A 13,317-nucleotide genomic window follows, 5' to 3' on the forward strand; every position below is an offset into this window, starting at 1 on the left:
AAAATGAATGCAGGATTATCCTGCAGTAAATATGCATGTGGTTGTGTGTGCATGGGCCAGGGAGGGAAAAAGTTCCCCTTGAGGTCGGAAGAGAAGGTGAGGAAACATAGAAAACTCAGATTGGGACAATTCTACTACAGCTGGAAAGGTATGCACAAGAAACGCAATGGCTATTGATCTCCTTTGCATCTGGCGGTCCTGCATTTGCACACATACACACCCCCCCATCACTCAGAGGTCCCCAAGTCACCGCCTGTTGCTTTAACGCAGCCTAGAGGTGAGTTCCAGAAAGTCATCTACTTCTGCTTCATTGACTATGCAAAAGGCTTTGACTGTGTCAACCACAGCAAACTATGGCAAGTTCTTAAAGAAATGGGAGTGCCTGATCATCTCATCTGTCTCCTGAGAAATCTCTATGTGGGACAAGAAGCTACAGTTAGAACTGGATGTGGAACAACTGATTGGTTCAAAATTGGGAAAGGAGTACGGCAAGGCTGTATGTTGTCACCCTGCTTATTTAACTTATATGCAGAATTCATCATGCGAAAGGCTGGGCTGGATGAATCCCTAGCAGGAATTAAGATTGCCGGAAGAAATGTCAACAACCTCAGATATGCAGATGACACAACATTGATGGCAGAAAGTGAGGAGGAATTAAAGAACCATTTAATGAGGGTGAAAGAGGAGAGCGCAAAATATGGTCTGAAGCTCAACATCAAAAAAACGAAGATCATGGCCACTGGGCCCATCACCTCCTGGCAAATAGAAGGGGAAGAAATGGAGGCAGTGAGAGATTTTACTTTCTTGGGCTCCATGATCACTGCACGAAATTAAAAGACGCCTGCTTCTTGGGAGAAAAGCAATGACAAACCTAGACAGCATCTTAAAAAGCAGAGACATCACCTTGCCAACAAAGGTCCGTATAGTTAGAGCTATGGTTTTCCTAGTAGTGATGTATGGAAGTGAGAGCTGGACCATAAAGCAGGCTGATCGCCGAAGAACTGATGCTTTTGAATTCTGGTGCTGGAGGAGACTCTGGAGTGTCCCATGGACTGCAAGGAGATCAAACCGATCCATTCTGAAGGAAATCAGCCCTGAGTGCTCACTGGAAGGACAGATCCTGAAGCTGAGGCTCCAAGACTTTGGCCACCTCATGAGAAGAGAAGACTCCCTGGAAAAGACCCTGATGTTGGGGAAGATGGAGGGCACAAAGAGAAGGGGAGGACAGAGGACGAGATGGTTGGATAGTGTCCTCGAAGCTACCAGCGTGAGTTTGACCAAATTGTGGGAGGCAGTGGAAGACAGGAGGACCTGGCGTGCTCTGGTCCAGGGGGTCACGAAGAGTCGGACATGACTAAATGACTAAACAACAACAGAGGTGAGGTTTCCCGGGCCCTCCCTCCCCCCCCCGCGCCTCTTCATGCAAATCATGCCGTTCCCTCAGCCAATCAGCGCCCGCGCCTGCCTCGTTCCAGCCCCGTTCCATCCGCACTGGTCGACAACAACCACGCGTCAAACAGATCGCGGTTGCCCGGGGAGCGGAGGCTTCTGGCAACGGCGTCCGTCCGGGCCCGTAGCAACGGAAACACCTCGCCTGCCGCCGCCTTCTCGCCTCGGCCAAAACTCCAGCAGCAGCAACTCGGAGCTTGAGCGTGGGTAGCTGTCCTTGCTCTTCTTTCTTCCCCATCCTGGGTCCTCCTCACGCAAAAGGAGAAGAAGGGTTAGCAGGGAAGGGTCTTTGCACGGATGGGGAGAGTTCCTTTGGGCCGAGGGGTCTGTGGCTTGGCTGGTTTGGGGATCGCAGGCTCCGAGGGTCGTCATTTGCTCAGGAGGGCAATAGCGAAGGGGGGGAAGGTGAGCAGGCGCCGCTTCTCTCAGCACTGTGACAAGTCACATCTGTGAAATTTCTCCCCCTTTTAAGGGTGAGCTCCTCAGCCCACAACTCTTTGCCTTAACGCTGTTTAAAACATGGCAGGATCGCATCGTTGTGCTTGATCGTTGCTGCTTTTTGCCCTGCATTTTAGACTTTTGCTCCTGGCTCCAGAACCGGGGGGGGGGGGGGATACGGGTTCCATCATTTTCACAATCCTTGTTGCCCTCTGATATATAGATTGCCACATATATATTTTTTAGTTTTTCCCAAAATTCTTGGGCAACCTTACGCTGATAGATACATATCTGAGGTGTCTTGTCATTGTGGCCAGGCCAGTTAGGGGATCCAGGCCAGATGGCATTAGCTAGAAAGCAAGGGTAGAAAAAGATAAAGACCTCAGGGAGCCAGAACTTAAATCAAGGACCAATTGAAATACAGCAGGGGTTACCTGTGTGGTACCCAGGGGTGTATGGGGTATTAGGGATGGGGTAGTACCTCTGTTGGGACGTGGGTGGCGCTGTTGGTTAAACCACAGAGCCTAGGACTTGCCAATCAGAAGGTTGGCGGTTCGAATCTCCACGACAGGGTGAGTTCCCGTTGCTCGGTCCCTGCTCCTGCCAACCTAGCAGTTTGAAAGCACTTCAAAGTCAAGTAGATAAAGAGGTACCACTCCAGCAGGAAGGTAAACGGCATTTCCAGGCGCTGTTCTGGTTCACCAGAAGCGGCTTAGTCATGCTGGCCACATGACCCGGAAGCTGTACGCCGGCTCCCTCGGCCAATAAAACGAGTTGAGCGCCGCAACCCCAGAGTCGGCCATGACTGGACTTAACGGTCAGGGGTCCCTTTACCTTTACCTTTAGTACCTCTGCTGGGGGACATGATGCACTCCTTCTGGGGTCGTTTGGCCACCTTTGCTCCCCACCCTGCAGTCAGCTCTCATTTGTGGCTGCTAGACGCTGTCAGCATGTGACATTGGTCACACCCCGGGAACGGCTTTGAAGGGTCAGCTAAACCAGGTGAGGGTAGCCGCTGGGTCTCAAACCCTCAGCGAGTTGGGGACCTCCCCTGCATGTGATGACATGATCCGATGAACTGAGTGGATGAGACCAAGAATGGGTTCAAAGGTCAAGAAGGTGGTTTCTGTATGTACTGTAGAGGAAAGTGAGGGGCAGAAGGGGCTCGTCCACCAGGGATGGTAGCCCATCTAGGAGAAGGGAAACTCTGGTCCTACAACTCCACTGCCTTGTGGTACATCTTCGGGAGAAAAGGGGGAAAGGCTAAGGAGTAAACCCTACACAAATATGGAGTCCCTAAGACAGTTGGACGGCACCTTGTATGCCTCCTTCCGGCAACTCCTGGAGCCAAGCTGGTGCCAGACGTATTGCTCTGCTTCCTTTTGGACCCCATCAGCGAGGTCGAGAAGGGGGTCTTGAAGTCTGGGCAGCCCAGGACCTCCATCCCCACTGCTCAGGCTTGTGCCCCAAGGAGGTCACTTTAGTTTGACCCCCAGAGGCTCATTCTGCTGTCTCTCAAGACAGATGGATGCTGGCAACAAACTCATGGACAAACATGTGCCTGCTTAGGCCTCACCTATGCTGCTGAAATTAGACTTGAAACACGCTTTCTGCCATAGCTGATAGGATTGGTTGCAGTGTGTGCTTGGTGTTTGTGTGTAGTGCCCACAAGTGGTTTGCAAATAGGACCACAGGCCCCAAAACATTGACAACCCCTGTTTTTCCTAAAATGTGCTTTCTACCACTACCAAGGATGGGATGAAATGCTGGTGGGATGCATGGATCTGGGTTGAGATGAATGGGTATTTCTTCCACCGGGAGCCCACAGTCTCGGCTCGTGTTCCATGAGAATGAGGGGACTCTCTCTCTAGCCAGTGGCTGAAAAACCACATTTAGTCTGTTTCGTTGTACCAGCCCTTGAAAATGTCAGATGAGGAGCCGGATGATGAAGATGAAGTCGAAGATCAGAAGGATGATGCTGAAGAGAAAGGTGGAGACGAGGTGGAAGGGGAGGAGGAGAAGGAAGCGCCAGAGGAGGAGGAGGAAGAGGTAACAGATTGGTGGCTTTTTTGTTTTGTTTTTATGTTCAGAAATGCAGGACAATTCAACCAAAGTTAGGCTCCCTCATGTCAGTGGAAGAGATGAAGGGTAAAGTCCTGTACGTGAGTTCTGATGGCTGAGGAGTGATAGGATTTGGAGGAAGCCTTGCTTGGTCCGTGGGTGTTAAAATAAGGTATCGCCAGCAGAACAGGATGGAGTCCTGGGTGATATCTGAGTGGCAGACAAACGCAGCACATTTACCCCCATCCATGGCACAGCATTCCACCGGCCCTAGACTGGGCAGAAGAAATTTCTTCCCTGTTGACTTCCGTGGTGGAGAAAGGCAAATACTCAAGATGGGTCTGTTTCTTGTCTGCTGCCTTGGCCAGAAGATTCAAGGCTAATCAAAGAAACATTTCAGCATAGTGTAGCATAGTATAGCATCAAAATAGTAATTTTTTTTATTTGCAGAATGTGAATAGATATCTTTTCAAAATGAGAGCATGAGCAAATGCTGATGAGGAGATGGGAGTCTGTTTGCCTCAAATTAGGACTTGTATAAATGAGATTATTCACCAAAAGCAAGCACACACCTCTCATTGAGTTTGTATACATACTTAAAGTACATACGCAAGAGGCTCGTTGGTTATTATATTTCGGAAATGGTTCATGTTCTTACGTAACGTAGCTGCATTGTTTCATACTTTCTGGGCTCCCCATGGTCATCTCTGTAAAGGATTATGGACCCTGATTTTATCTAAGGCTGCCAGACTGCAACTCAGATTGCAGCTGCCATTTGCCGTATTTTTTGCTCTATAAGACTCACTTTTTCCCTCCTAAAAAGTAAGGGGAAATGTGTGTGCGTCTTATGGAGTGAATGCAGGCTGCAAAGCTATCCCAGAAGCCAGAACAGCAAGAGGGACTGCTGCTTTCACTGCGCAGCGATCCCACTTGCTGTTCTGGCTTCTGAGATTCAGAATATGTTTTTCTTGTTTTCCTCCTCCAAAAACTAGGTGCATCTTGCGGTCTGGTGCGTCTTATAGAGCGAAAATATGGTCGTTTTGCCACTAAACTGGGGGGAGCAGCAATGTCTTTGATCACCTCTGACCCCATTCCAGTCTTTTGGTGTGGCCCCCTAACCTGCCTTCTGTAGTGCGTTCCAGGTGTAACACAGATGAGAAGGCACAGTGTGTGTAAAATTAGTGGGGCTGAGGGATAAGTCGCCATTGCCTGATCTCCTGATTCAGAGGCAAATTTAAAGATTCAGCAGAAACCTTTGCCGCTTGACAACTTTAATTTTATCCGATGTCTTTTTTCTTCTTGCTGTGCTTTCCGCCCCCCCCCCCAGCACCAAGTCTCAAACCCTCTCACCGAGGATCACATGAAGGAAGGCCTTTCGATGTTATGTAAAACCGGCAATGGCTTGGCTCATGCATTTGTGAAATTAGAGGCCAAAGAAAAGTGAGTGCACAGGCATGACTAACCTGCCCCCCATTTCTCCTCCCTTCCAATGGGTGCAGTTGCCCAGAAATGGGATAATTTCCCTGTCCGTGCTTCCTGGGAAAATTGAGCAGTTTGGGACAAGCACACTGGAAAGCTAGCACTGGTAAATAACATTGCTTTCTGCCCTCATCCTGCGGTAGGGAACTGACAGACATCAACCTCATCCAAAGCTTCATCCACTTACGTTATGTAGACCTGTCCGAAAACCTGCTCAAAGACCTGTCCCCACTGTCAGGACTCACGCATCTGCTGTGGCTGAAGGTGGATGGCAATCGGCTAACTAGCGCCGGCCTGGATGAGCTGATCTACCTGCAGCATGCCAGCTTTGCCAGCAATCACATCAAAGACAGCAATGGCATTGGGCACCCGCGGCTGGTCAGTCTCAACCTGAAAAGTAGGTGTGCATTGCTCAAGAGAGTCCCTCTAGCCCTAGACGACAAAACCCATACTCTGTAATCTCCTGGGGCAAGGAATCCCTTTCATCACAGTCTAATTCTTCTATCACCCAGGTAATGAGATCGAGACAATAACAGGACTGGACCCAGAAAAGCTGTCAAATCTGCAGACGATCGAATTGCGGGGAAACGGCCTAAAGTCCACAGCTGGATTCTGCCTGCCCAAGCTCAAAACTCTGTACCTGGTAAGAGAACTTTACTGATGACGGCTTCGTTAACTACGAACCCCAAATGCCTGAGCAAACATGTGCTTTCAGTATCACCAACCTCAGGGTTACTCAGGCTTCACGTGGCCTGTTAATTGTATGCATGCAGTTAATGTCATGCGTGATTATGCTGAGCTTCATGCTGCAACAGAGTTTTGTAGTATAGATATGCCCTCAAATCTATTGGATTTCGACAGGTTACTAGTTATAAGGTCCGCTTACCCTTGCTGGGTATATGGATGTACTCTGGAGCAATACTATGTCTGAGGATGCGGGTGGTGCTGTGGTCTAAACGTGGCATAGACAAACACGGCTCTCCAGATGTTTTGGGACTACAACTCCCATCATCCCTAGCTAACAGGACCAGTCATCAGGGATGCCAAGTTTGCCTGTGCCTGGTCTACACCACTGACTCTCTTGGGCTTGCCGATCAGAAGGTCGGCAGTTCGAATCCCCGCGACGGGGTGAGCTCCCGTTGCTCGGTCCCTGCTCCTGCCAACCTAGCAGTTTGAAAGCACACCAGTGCAAGTAGATGAATAGGTACAGCTGTGGCAGGAAGGTAAACAGCGTTTCCATGTGCTCTGGTTTCTGTCACGGTGTTCCATTGTGCCAGAAGTGGTTTAGTCATGCTGGCCACATGACCCAGAAAACTGTCTGTGGACAAACGCTGGCTCCCTCGGCCTGAAAGCGAGATGAGCGCCGCAACCCCATAGTCGCCTTTGACTGGACTTAACTGCCCAGGGGTCCTTTACCTTTTACTATGTCGTCTTTCTCTTACATTGCAACATCTTCCCCCCTAGGCCCAGAATGCCATTACCGTAATAGAGGGCCTGGAGGACCTGGGGCAGCTCACAACTCTGCATCTGCGTGACAATCAGATTGAAACCCTGGATGGCTTCTCAGCAAGCTTGAAGTCTCTCCAGTATCTCAACCTACGGTGAGTTGTTTCCTGTAGTACAGAATTTTCACCAGGGCCTCTTGAAATAAGAGGGGAAATGGCACAGGAGGCAGGGAGTGGTATCTGAGCCAAGTCTACGTTTGAGACTGGTTCTTAGCTCCTTGAAGTATTTGTTGTAACTCAGGGGTGGTTAACCTGTGGCCCTGAAGGGATGCGGTTGGCACTGTGGGTTAAACCACAGGTCCTTGGATTTGCCGGTCAGGTCAGTGGTTCAAATCCCCGCAACGGGGTGAGCTCCCGTTGCTCGGTCCCTGCTCCTGCCAACCTAGCAGTTTGAAAGCACGTCAAAGTGCAAGTAGATAAATAGGTACTGCTCCGGTGGGAAGGTAAACGGGTTTCCGTGCGCTGCTCTGGTTCGCCAGAAGTGGCTTACTCCTGCTGGCCACATGACCCGGAAGCTGTACACCGGCTCCCTCGGCCAGTAAAGCGAGATGAGCGCCGCAACCCCACAGTTGGCCATGACTGGACCTAATTGTCAATGGTCCCTTTACCTTTACCTAACCTGTGGCCCACCAGATATCGAACTGTAACTGCCATCATCTCTGACTATTGGCCATGCCAATGAGACTGATGGGAATTGGAGCCAAACAGCTTCTGGGAAGGGTCACCCCTGCTGTACAGCGTTGTTACTGAGATGTTGAACCATATTTGGCCACCAAATCTGAGCAGGAGTGGTTGGAATGAGAAAAAAAGAAATCTGTGAAAGTAGATAGCTGTAGCTAGCTATCTTGAGCACGAGCAGTCTATCTGAGCAGTAAGAACTTGGAATTTCAACATCAGCATCCTTAAAGCATAGGTAGGAAACTGGATCTGCCTGGTGGGCCACTGATTGGGTGCTTTGAAGTCCCAACAACCTCAGGACTTCGAAGTAGGGCTTGTGCAGAGCATTGTGTGGTGCTCTGAAGCGGCGCTAATTAGCTGATTGGAAGCACTTCAAAGTGCTGAGCGGTGCTTTTTGTAAACCCCTGGATTGGCTGGCTGCTGACCACCTGCCTTGCTCCCACTGCCAATCAGTGACAGCAAGCCTCCCTTTCTGACAGTGACTGACAGTGACAGCAAGCCTCCCTTTCCAATGCGCAACTGAGTGCACTTTAAGGCTCTCAGCTGTGCACTGGCAGCATCAGTGCACAAGGACAAATAATGTCAAATGTGGAGGAAATTGCCTCATGAGCCAAATTTGGCCCATAGGCTGGGCATTATCATTATCATTATCATATTTATATTTATACCCCTGCCACTCTGGGCAGCTTCCAACACATATAAAAACATGATAAGACCTCAAACATAAAAAACTTCAGGCGTCTTCTAAAAGTTGCGTAGTTCTTTTTCTCTGATGGGAGGGCGTTCCACAGGGAGGGTGCCACTACCGAGAAGGCCCTCTGCCTGGTTTCCTGTAACCTCACTTCTTGCAGTGAGCAGGGACGGGGAGTATCTAAATAGTGCCCAGGTCAGGTACGCAGGGCGCGCCCTCGAAGGGGCAGGGCACAGAAGGAGGCCCACTGTGGCCCTGGCACATGGGCACACTTGCTTGGCCCAGTTCAGGGGAGTGGGCGGCAGCATTGCCAGCCACTCTCCTCTTTCCACCAGAGCTGCCAGCTGGCTGTGAGGAAACAGAAGTTTGGGAAGGGTTAGCTGTGGCTGGGTGTGTCAGACAGGGGCAGGTCACACAGAAGGTGACCTTCAACCTCTGTGATCTCCGTTGGCAGGGCGCAAGTGGGGGTCTCTCGGGGGGGGGCATGGCTCGTGCCTCCCAGGTTGTGTGTCTGGGACATGGCTCCTATGCCCCCCCACGCTATATCAATGGCAGTGAGGGAACTGCCAGAAGGCCCTCAGAGCTGGACCTCAGTGTCCAGGCTGAACGATGGGGGTGGAGATGCTCCTTCAGGTATAGGGGGCTGGGGCCATTTAGGGCTTTAAATATCAACACCAACACTTTGAATTGCGCTTGGAGATGTAGTGGAAGCCAGTATAGATATTTTAGGAGCAGTGTTATATGTTCCCAGTGGCCATATAGTGGCCTAGCCATGCTTCAAAGGCTCCTGCAATTCTCGGCTCACTCTGGTGCCATTCCTAGAGTCTGGATGTACAGCACAAGGGACGCGGGTGGCACTGTGGTCTAAACCACAGAGCCTAGGGCTTGCTGATCAAATCCCCACGACAGGGTGAGCTCCTGTTGCTCATTCCCTGCTCCTGCCCACCTAGGAGTTCGAAAGCACGTCAAGTGCAAGTACAGTATTTTTTGCTCTATAAAACTCACTTTTTCCCTCCTAAAAAGTAAGGGGAAATGTGTGTGTGTCTTATGGAGCAAATGCAGGCTGCACAGCTATCCCAGAAGCCAGAACAGCAAGAGGGATTGCTGCTTTCACTACGCAGCAACCCCTCTTGCTGTTCTGGCTTCTGAGATTCAGAATTTTTTTTTATTGTTTTCCTCCTCCAAAAACTAGGTGCGTCTTGTGGTCTGGTGCGTCTTATAGAGCGAAAAATATGGTAGATAAATAGGTACCGTTCTGGCGGGAAGGTAAATGGCATTTTCGTGCGCTGCTCTGGTTCGCCAGAAGCGGCTTAGTCATGCTGGCCACATGACCCGGAAACTGTACGCCGGCTCCCTCGGCCAATAAAGTGAAATGAGCGCCGCAACCCCAGAGTCATCCGCGACTGGACCTAACAGTCAGTTGTCCCTTTACCTATGTATAGCACAGGAAGACTGCCTTGTGCATAGAAGGTACTTAACTATGACACTGGCTGTTAAGGGAAAACTCTGGCATCAGAGAGCCAAACTGGCACACAGAGGGAACATTTTCAACAGGAGGACCTGGAAGTTCCTGCACCTGCTAACTTCTTTGTTCTCCTGCAGGGGGAATGGGATTGTGCAGCTCCAGGAAGTGTCGAAGCTGCTGGTGCTGCCCATGTTACGAGCCCTGGTCTTGCTAGACAACCCTTGCGCGGAGGAGGGGGACTACCGGGTGGAAGTCCTGGTGATGCTTCCACGCCTTGAGCGCCTCGATAAGGATTTCTTTGAAGAGGACGAACGGACGGATGCCGAGGAGCTACGGCAGAGGCGCCGGGAAGAAGAGCTGGAACTAGAGAGAGAGAAGGAGAGAGAGAAGGAGCTGGAGCTGGAAGTGAGACACAAAGGGGGATGGCAGGAGGGGCAGCCAAGGCTCAAATTGTCAGGAGCCACAGAGAACCATACGCTCCTCCCTTTTGTGACACAGCCTCTCTCCCTGCTGTTTTTTAAAGTGATAAAATTTGGCTATAATGGAGGAGAAGGTGGAAAGGAGTGTGTGGATTTCATTTACAGTCATACCTCAGGTTGAATGCGGTTCGGGTTGAGCGCGTTCAAGTTGCGCTCCGCGGCAACCCAGAAGTAACGGAGCACATTACTTCCGGGTTTTGCCACTTGCGCATGTGCAGACGCTGAAAATGATGTCACGCATATGCGCAGAAGAGGCGAAAAGCGATGCGCGCAGACGTGCCATCGCTAGTTACGTTTGCTTCTGGATGCGAATGGGGCTCCAGAACGGATCCTGTTCGTATCCAGAGGTACCACTGTATTTGTTTCTCCCCATAATTTGAGCACAGGGGCAGGGGTGGTACGACTAGTGTGGATCCCCACTTAAGAAGAGAAAAGCCTGAAATCAGGAATCTGGTCACTTTCAGCCTTAGATCACTCCCCGCGTTGTCGCTATCTCTGGGCAGGATCCAATCGCATGCATGCTAGTTGCTCTGTTAAAAGCTGACCTGGAGGTCTTGCTCAACAACAATGTTATAATGAATTCGGCGCAGCACATTATACTAGGGAAAGGGGTTGAAAATGAAACAAGAAGTCTTAATGCCATTTTTCAAATCTATGGCGTGGCCACCGTTATAATACTGCACACAGCTGTGGTCCTCACATCTCCAGATGGATATCTCAGAGCTGGGAAAGGTGCAGAAAATGGCAGCCGTTGACACCCACACCCATTCAAAGTGCTTGGCGCAAACCACAAGTCATAGCCTTTCTGCCCTGGTTGTTGAGCTCTCAGAGACATCCGGCTGGTCACTGTTGGAAACAGAGTGCCGTATGCCAATCTTCTGGGCAAAATATCTTGAGATGTTTCAGGTGGCAAGTGAACATTATTAGGAGGATGAAAGCATAACATAGAAAGTAAAGATGCTGTGAGTATGTGTTTAGCTTCTCATAGGCCTGGGTGTCCACCGCTAGCATGCTAGCCTCGTTCGGCAGCTGTTCTTAACTCTTCATGTGTCAGGACTCCGAGCGAATGAGAGAATGAATGAAGCAATTTTTTCACATCAGCATTTCTCAACCGGGGGCACCCCACAAAGACATATGATGATCTCAGTTGGGGGGGCATGAGTGTTTCCCAGAAATATGTGCAATACAAGTAACACATTCAAAGTCATGAAATCTCAATCCATTTGAAAATTCAAATAAAATAATTAGGGAAGCCAGGTTCGAAGGAGGGTGTGGGGTTTTTATGTTAGCTAAAAGGCAGTTACGTTATGTTTTGTTTTTTTAAAAAAGAAACACTGTTTTCAATAATCCCACAGCATGTGACCATGGTGCCTGTCACAGACAAGATAACAGGCTGCCTGCCAGAACAGGACACTGAACCAGCACAGACTGGGAGCAACAGTGTCTGTTGGTGGGCATGGGTGGGGAAGACTTTTGAAGCAGTAATTCAAGCAGCCGGTTTCCTTCTTTCTAAGGAATGCTTCCAGATGGGTGCTTTATGGCAGGACGGGGGCTCCTCACACATTCCAGTGTTTGCAGCATCCACACAACATAATTGGTGTTGAAATACCAGCCCATTTCCCCCCTCCCCCAATTTAATCTGGATCTGTCCTTTCTGGATAAAATCCAATAAATTAAAAATAACTCCTGCCAGTGGTCCATTTGCAACCCCTGTGCTGTGCTGTAGGTATGGTGGAGGGGGGCAGCCAGGTTTTTCACCCCAGGTGAAACTCCCAGAGGGGCGCCATTGAGGCTCCCAGCCCGTGTGTGTGTGTGTGTGTGTGTGTGTGTGTGTGTAGGCAAATGCATGTGGGGGGTGTCTTTGACCTGGGTGAAATAAAGCCTAGTTTTGCCCCTACTCTTTGCAGCTCCCACCTGGAAGCAAACTGTAAATGTCAGCATTCTGTGCTTTTAGTTGTGTGATCCTATGGCTAATCCGAAAATGAATAAAGCCATACCTGCAGAAGAGAATATATATATATATATATATATATATATATATATATATATATAAAATTGATCACCACCATTTATTAGTTATAAAGCTTCTAATATGTTCTAGATGCTATAAAGACAGATAGAAGCACAAGGCTAGCTCAGTTGGTAGAGCATAAGACTCTTAATGCCAGGAATATGGGTTTGAGTCCCACACTGGGCGAAAGATTTCTGCATTGCAGGGGCTGGTTTTGATACCCTCGTGGGCCTTTCCAACTCTACAATTCTGTGAGTAGCTGACCGCTAATAAAAGAGATGAAAGCAGAAGGCAGTTGGAGGGAAAGGAGAAATTTTGCGCTAAGGTTGTTAGACTTGATGCTCTAGTAGTGCATAATCATCCAGTGGGAAGTTTTACAGGAGCCGCATCAGAATTGCTGGCCGCTGCGCATTCCCATCCATTTCAACAGAGTCGGCACAGAAGACCCTCTCTGTGGATTATGCCCTTCTTCTGATTTTAGTATCTGGGCTCTCAAGAAGCGGGTGCGATCCTTGTGTGTCTCGCGGGTGTCGTGTATGCCAAATCAGGCCGCCTGCCACCTGAAAGACCCTCATCCGGAAATAACCCAATTTCCCCCTCTTCTTCCTATCCACTCCGTCCCCTCCCCTTTTTCTTCCAGGAAACGGATGACCTCGCTCAAGAGGAGGATGCGCCAGAATGACACGAGAGTGCCAGTCCCCAGACAGGGCGTTTGCCCGGAGCCGCTTTTCCGGAGCTCAGCTGCCAGCTGGTTCGCGGAGTGGAGCAGGAGCGGCAGCTCGCCTTGCAAAGCCTCCTTCCTTCCTGGGCTGCGCAGCGCCGACCCAAGGAGCGCTGCTTCCCTGGCGCCTAGTACCCGAAAGGTGCCGAGAGACAGAGGAGTGTCTCTGCGCTTTGAATGGGATGTGATGTGATGCATGTGACTGTGGATTAAAAAAAGGAGGTCAGGAAAAGAAGTCTGATGGAGCCGGGCTGAGTGTGTTGTTTTTGGCATCCCATCCCTGCAGCACCGCCGCCGCCCCTCCCTCCCTCCCTCCTCCCCCCTCTCTCCATCCTCTACG

The 13,317-nt window shown here is 50.0% G+C and overlaps 1 protein-coding gene across 1 annotated transcript; it reads left to right on the plus strand.

The window, feature by feature from the left end:
* The first annotated feature begins 1,637 nt into the window (after window positions 1-1,637).
* Window positions 1,638-13,227, plus strand: LOC310752796 (leucine-rich repeat-containing protein 23-like). The gene is made up of 8 exons (XM_083593823.1): window positions 1,638-1,656; window positions 3,802-3,936; window positions 5,276-5,388; window positions 5,571-5,824; window positions 5,940-6,070; window positions 6,892-7,028; window positions 9,904-10,171; window positions 12,897-13,227. Exons 2-8 carry the CDS (start codon window positions 3,811-3,813, stop codon window positions 12,936-12,938), a joined length of 1,071 nt encoding a protein of 356 aa, XP_083449949.1. The 5' UTR covers window positions 1,638-1,656; window positions 3,802-3,810; the 3' UTR covers window positions 12,939-13,227.
* Window positions 13,228-13,317: the final 90 nt, after the last annotated feature.

Source organism: Podarcis filfolensis (genome assembly GCF_964270895.1).
Source record: "Podarcis filfolensis genome assembly, chromosome: 17".
NCBI lineage: Eukaryota > Metazoa > Chordata > Lepidosauria > Squamata > Lacertidae > Podarcis > Podarcis filfolensis.

Coding starts and splice junctions, on each gene's coding strand:
- LOC310752796 (XM_083593823.1), top strand. CDS start 3,811: ATGTCAGATGAGGAGCCGGATGATGAAGATGAAGTCGAAGATCAGAAG. Junction 5,825..5,939: donor GGTCAGTCTCAACCTGAAAA/GTAGGTGTGCAT, acceptor TCTATCACCCAG/GTAATGAGATCGAGACAATA. Junction 10,172..12,896: donor AGAAGGAGCTGGAGCTGGAA/GTGAGACACAAA, acceptor TTTTTCTTCCAG/GAAACGGATGACCTCGCTCA.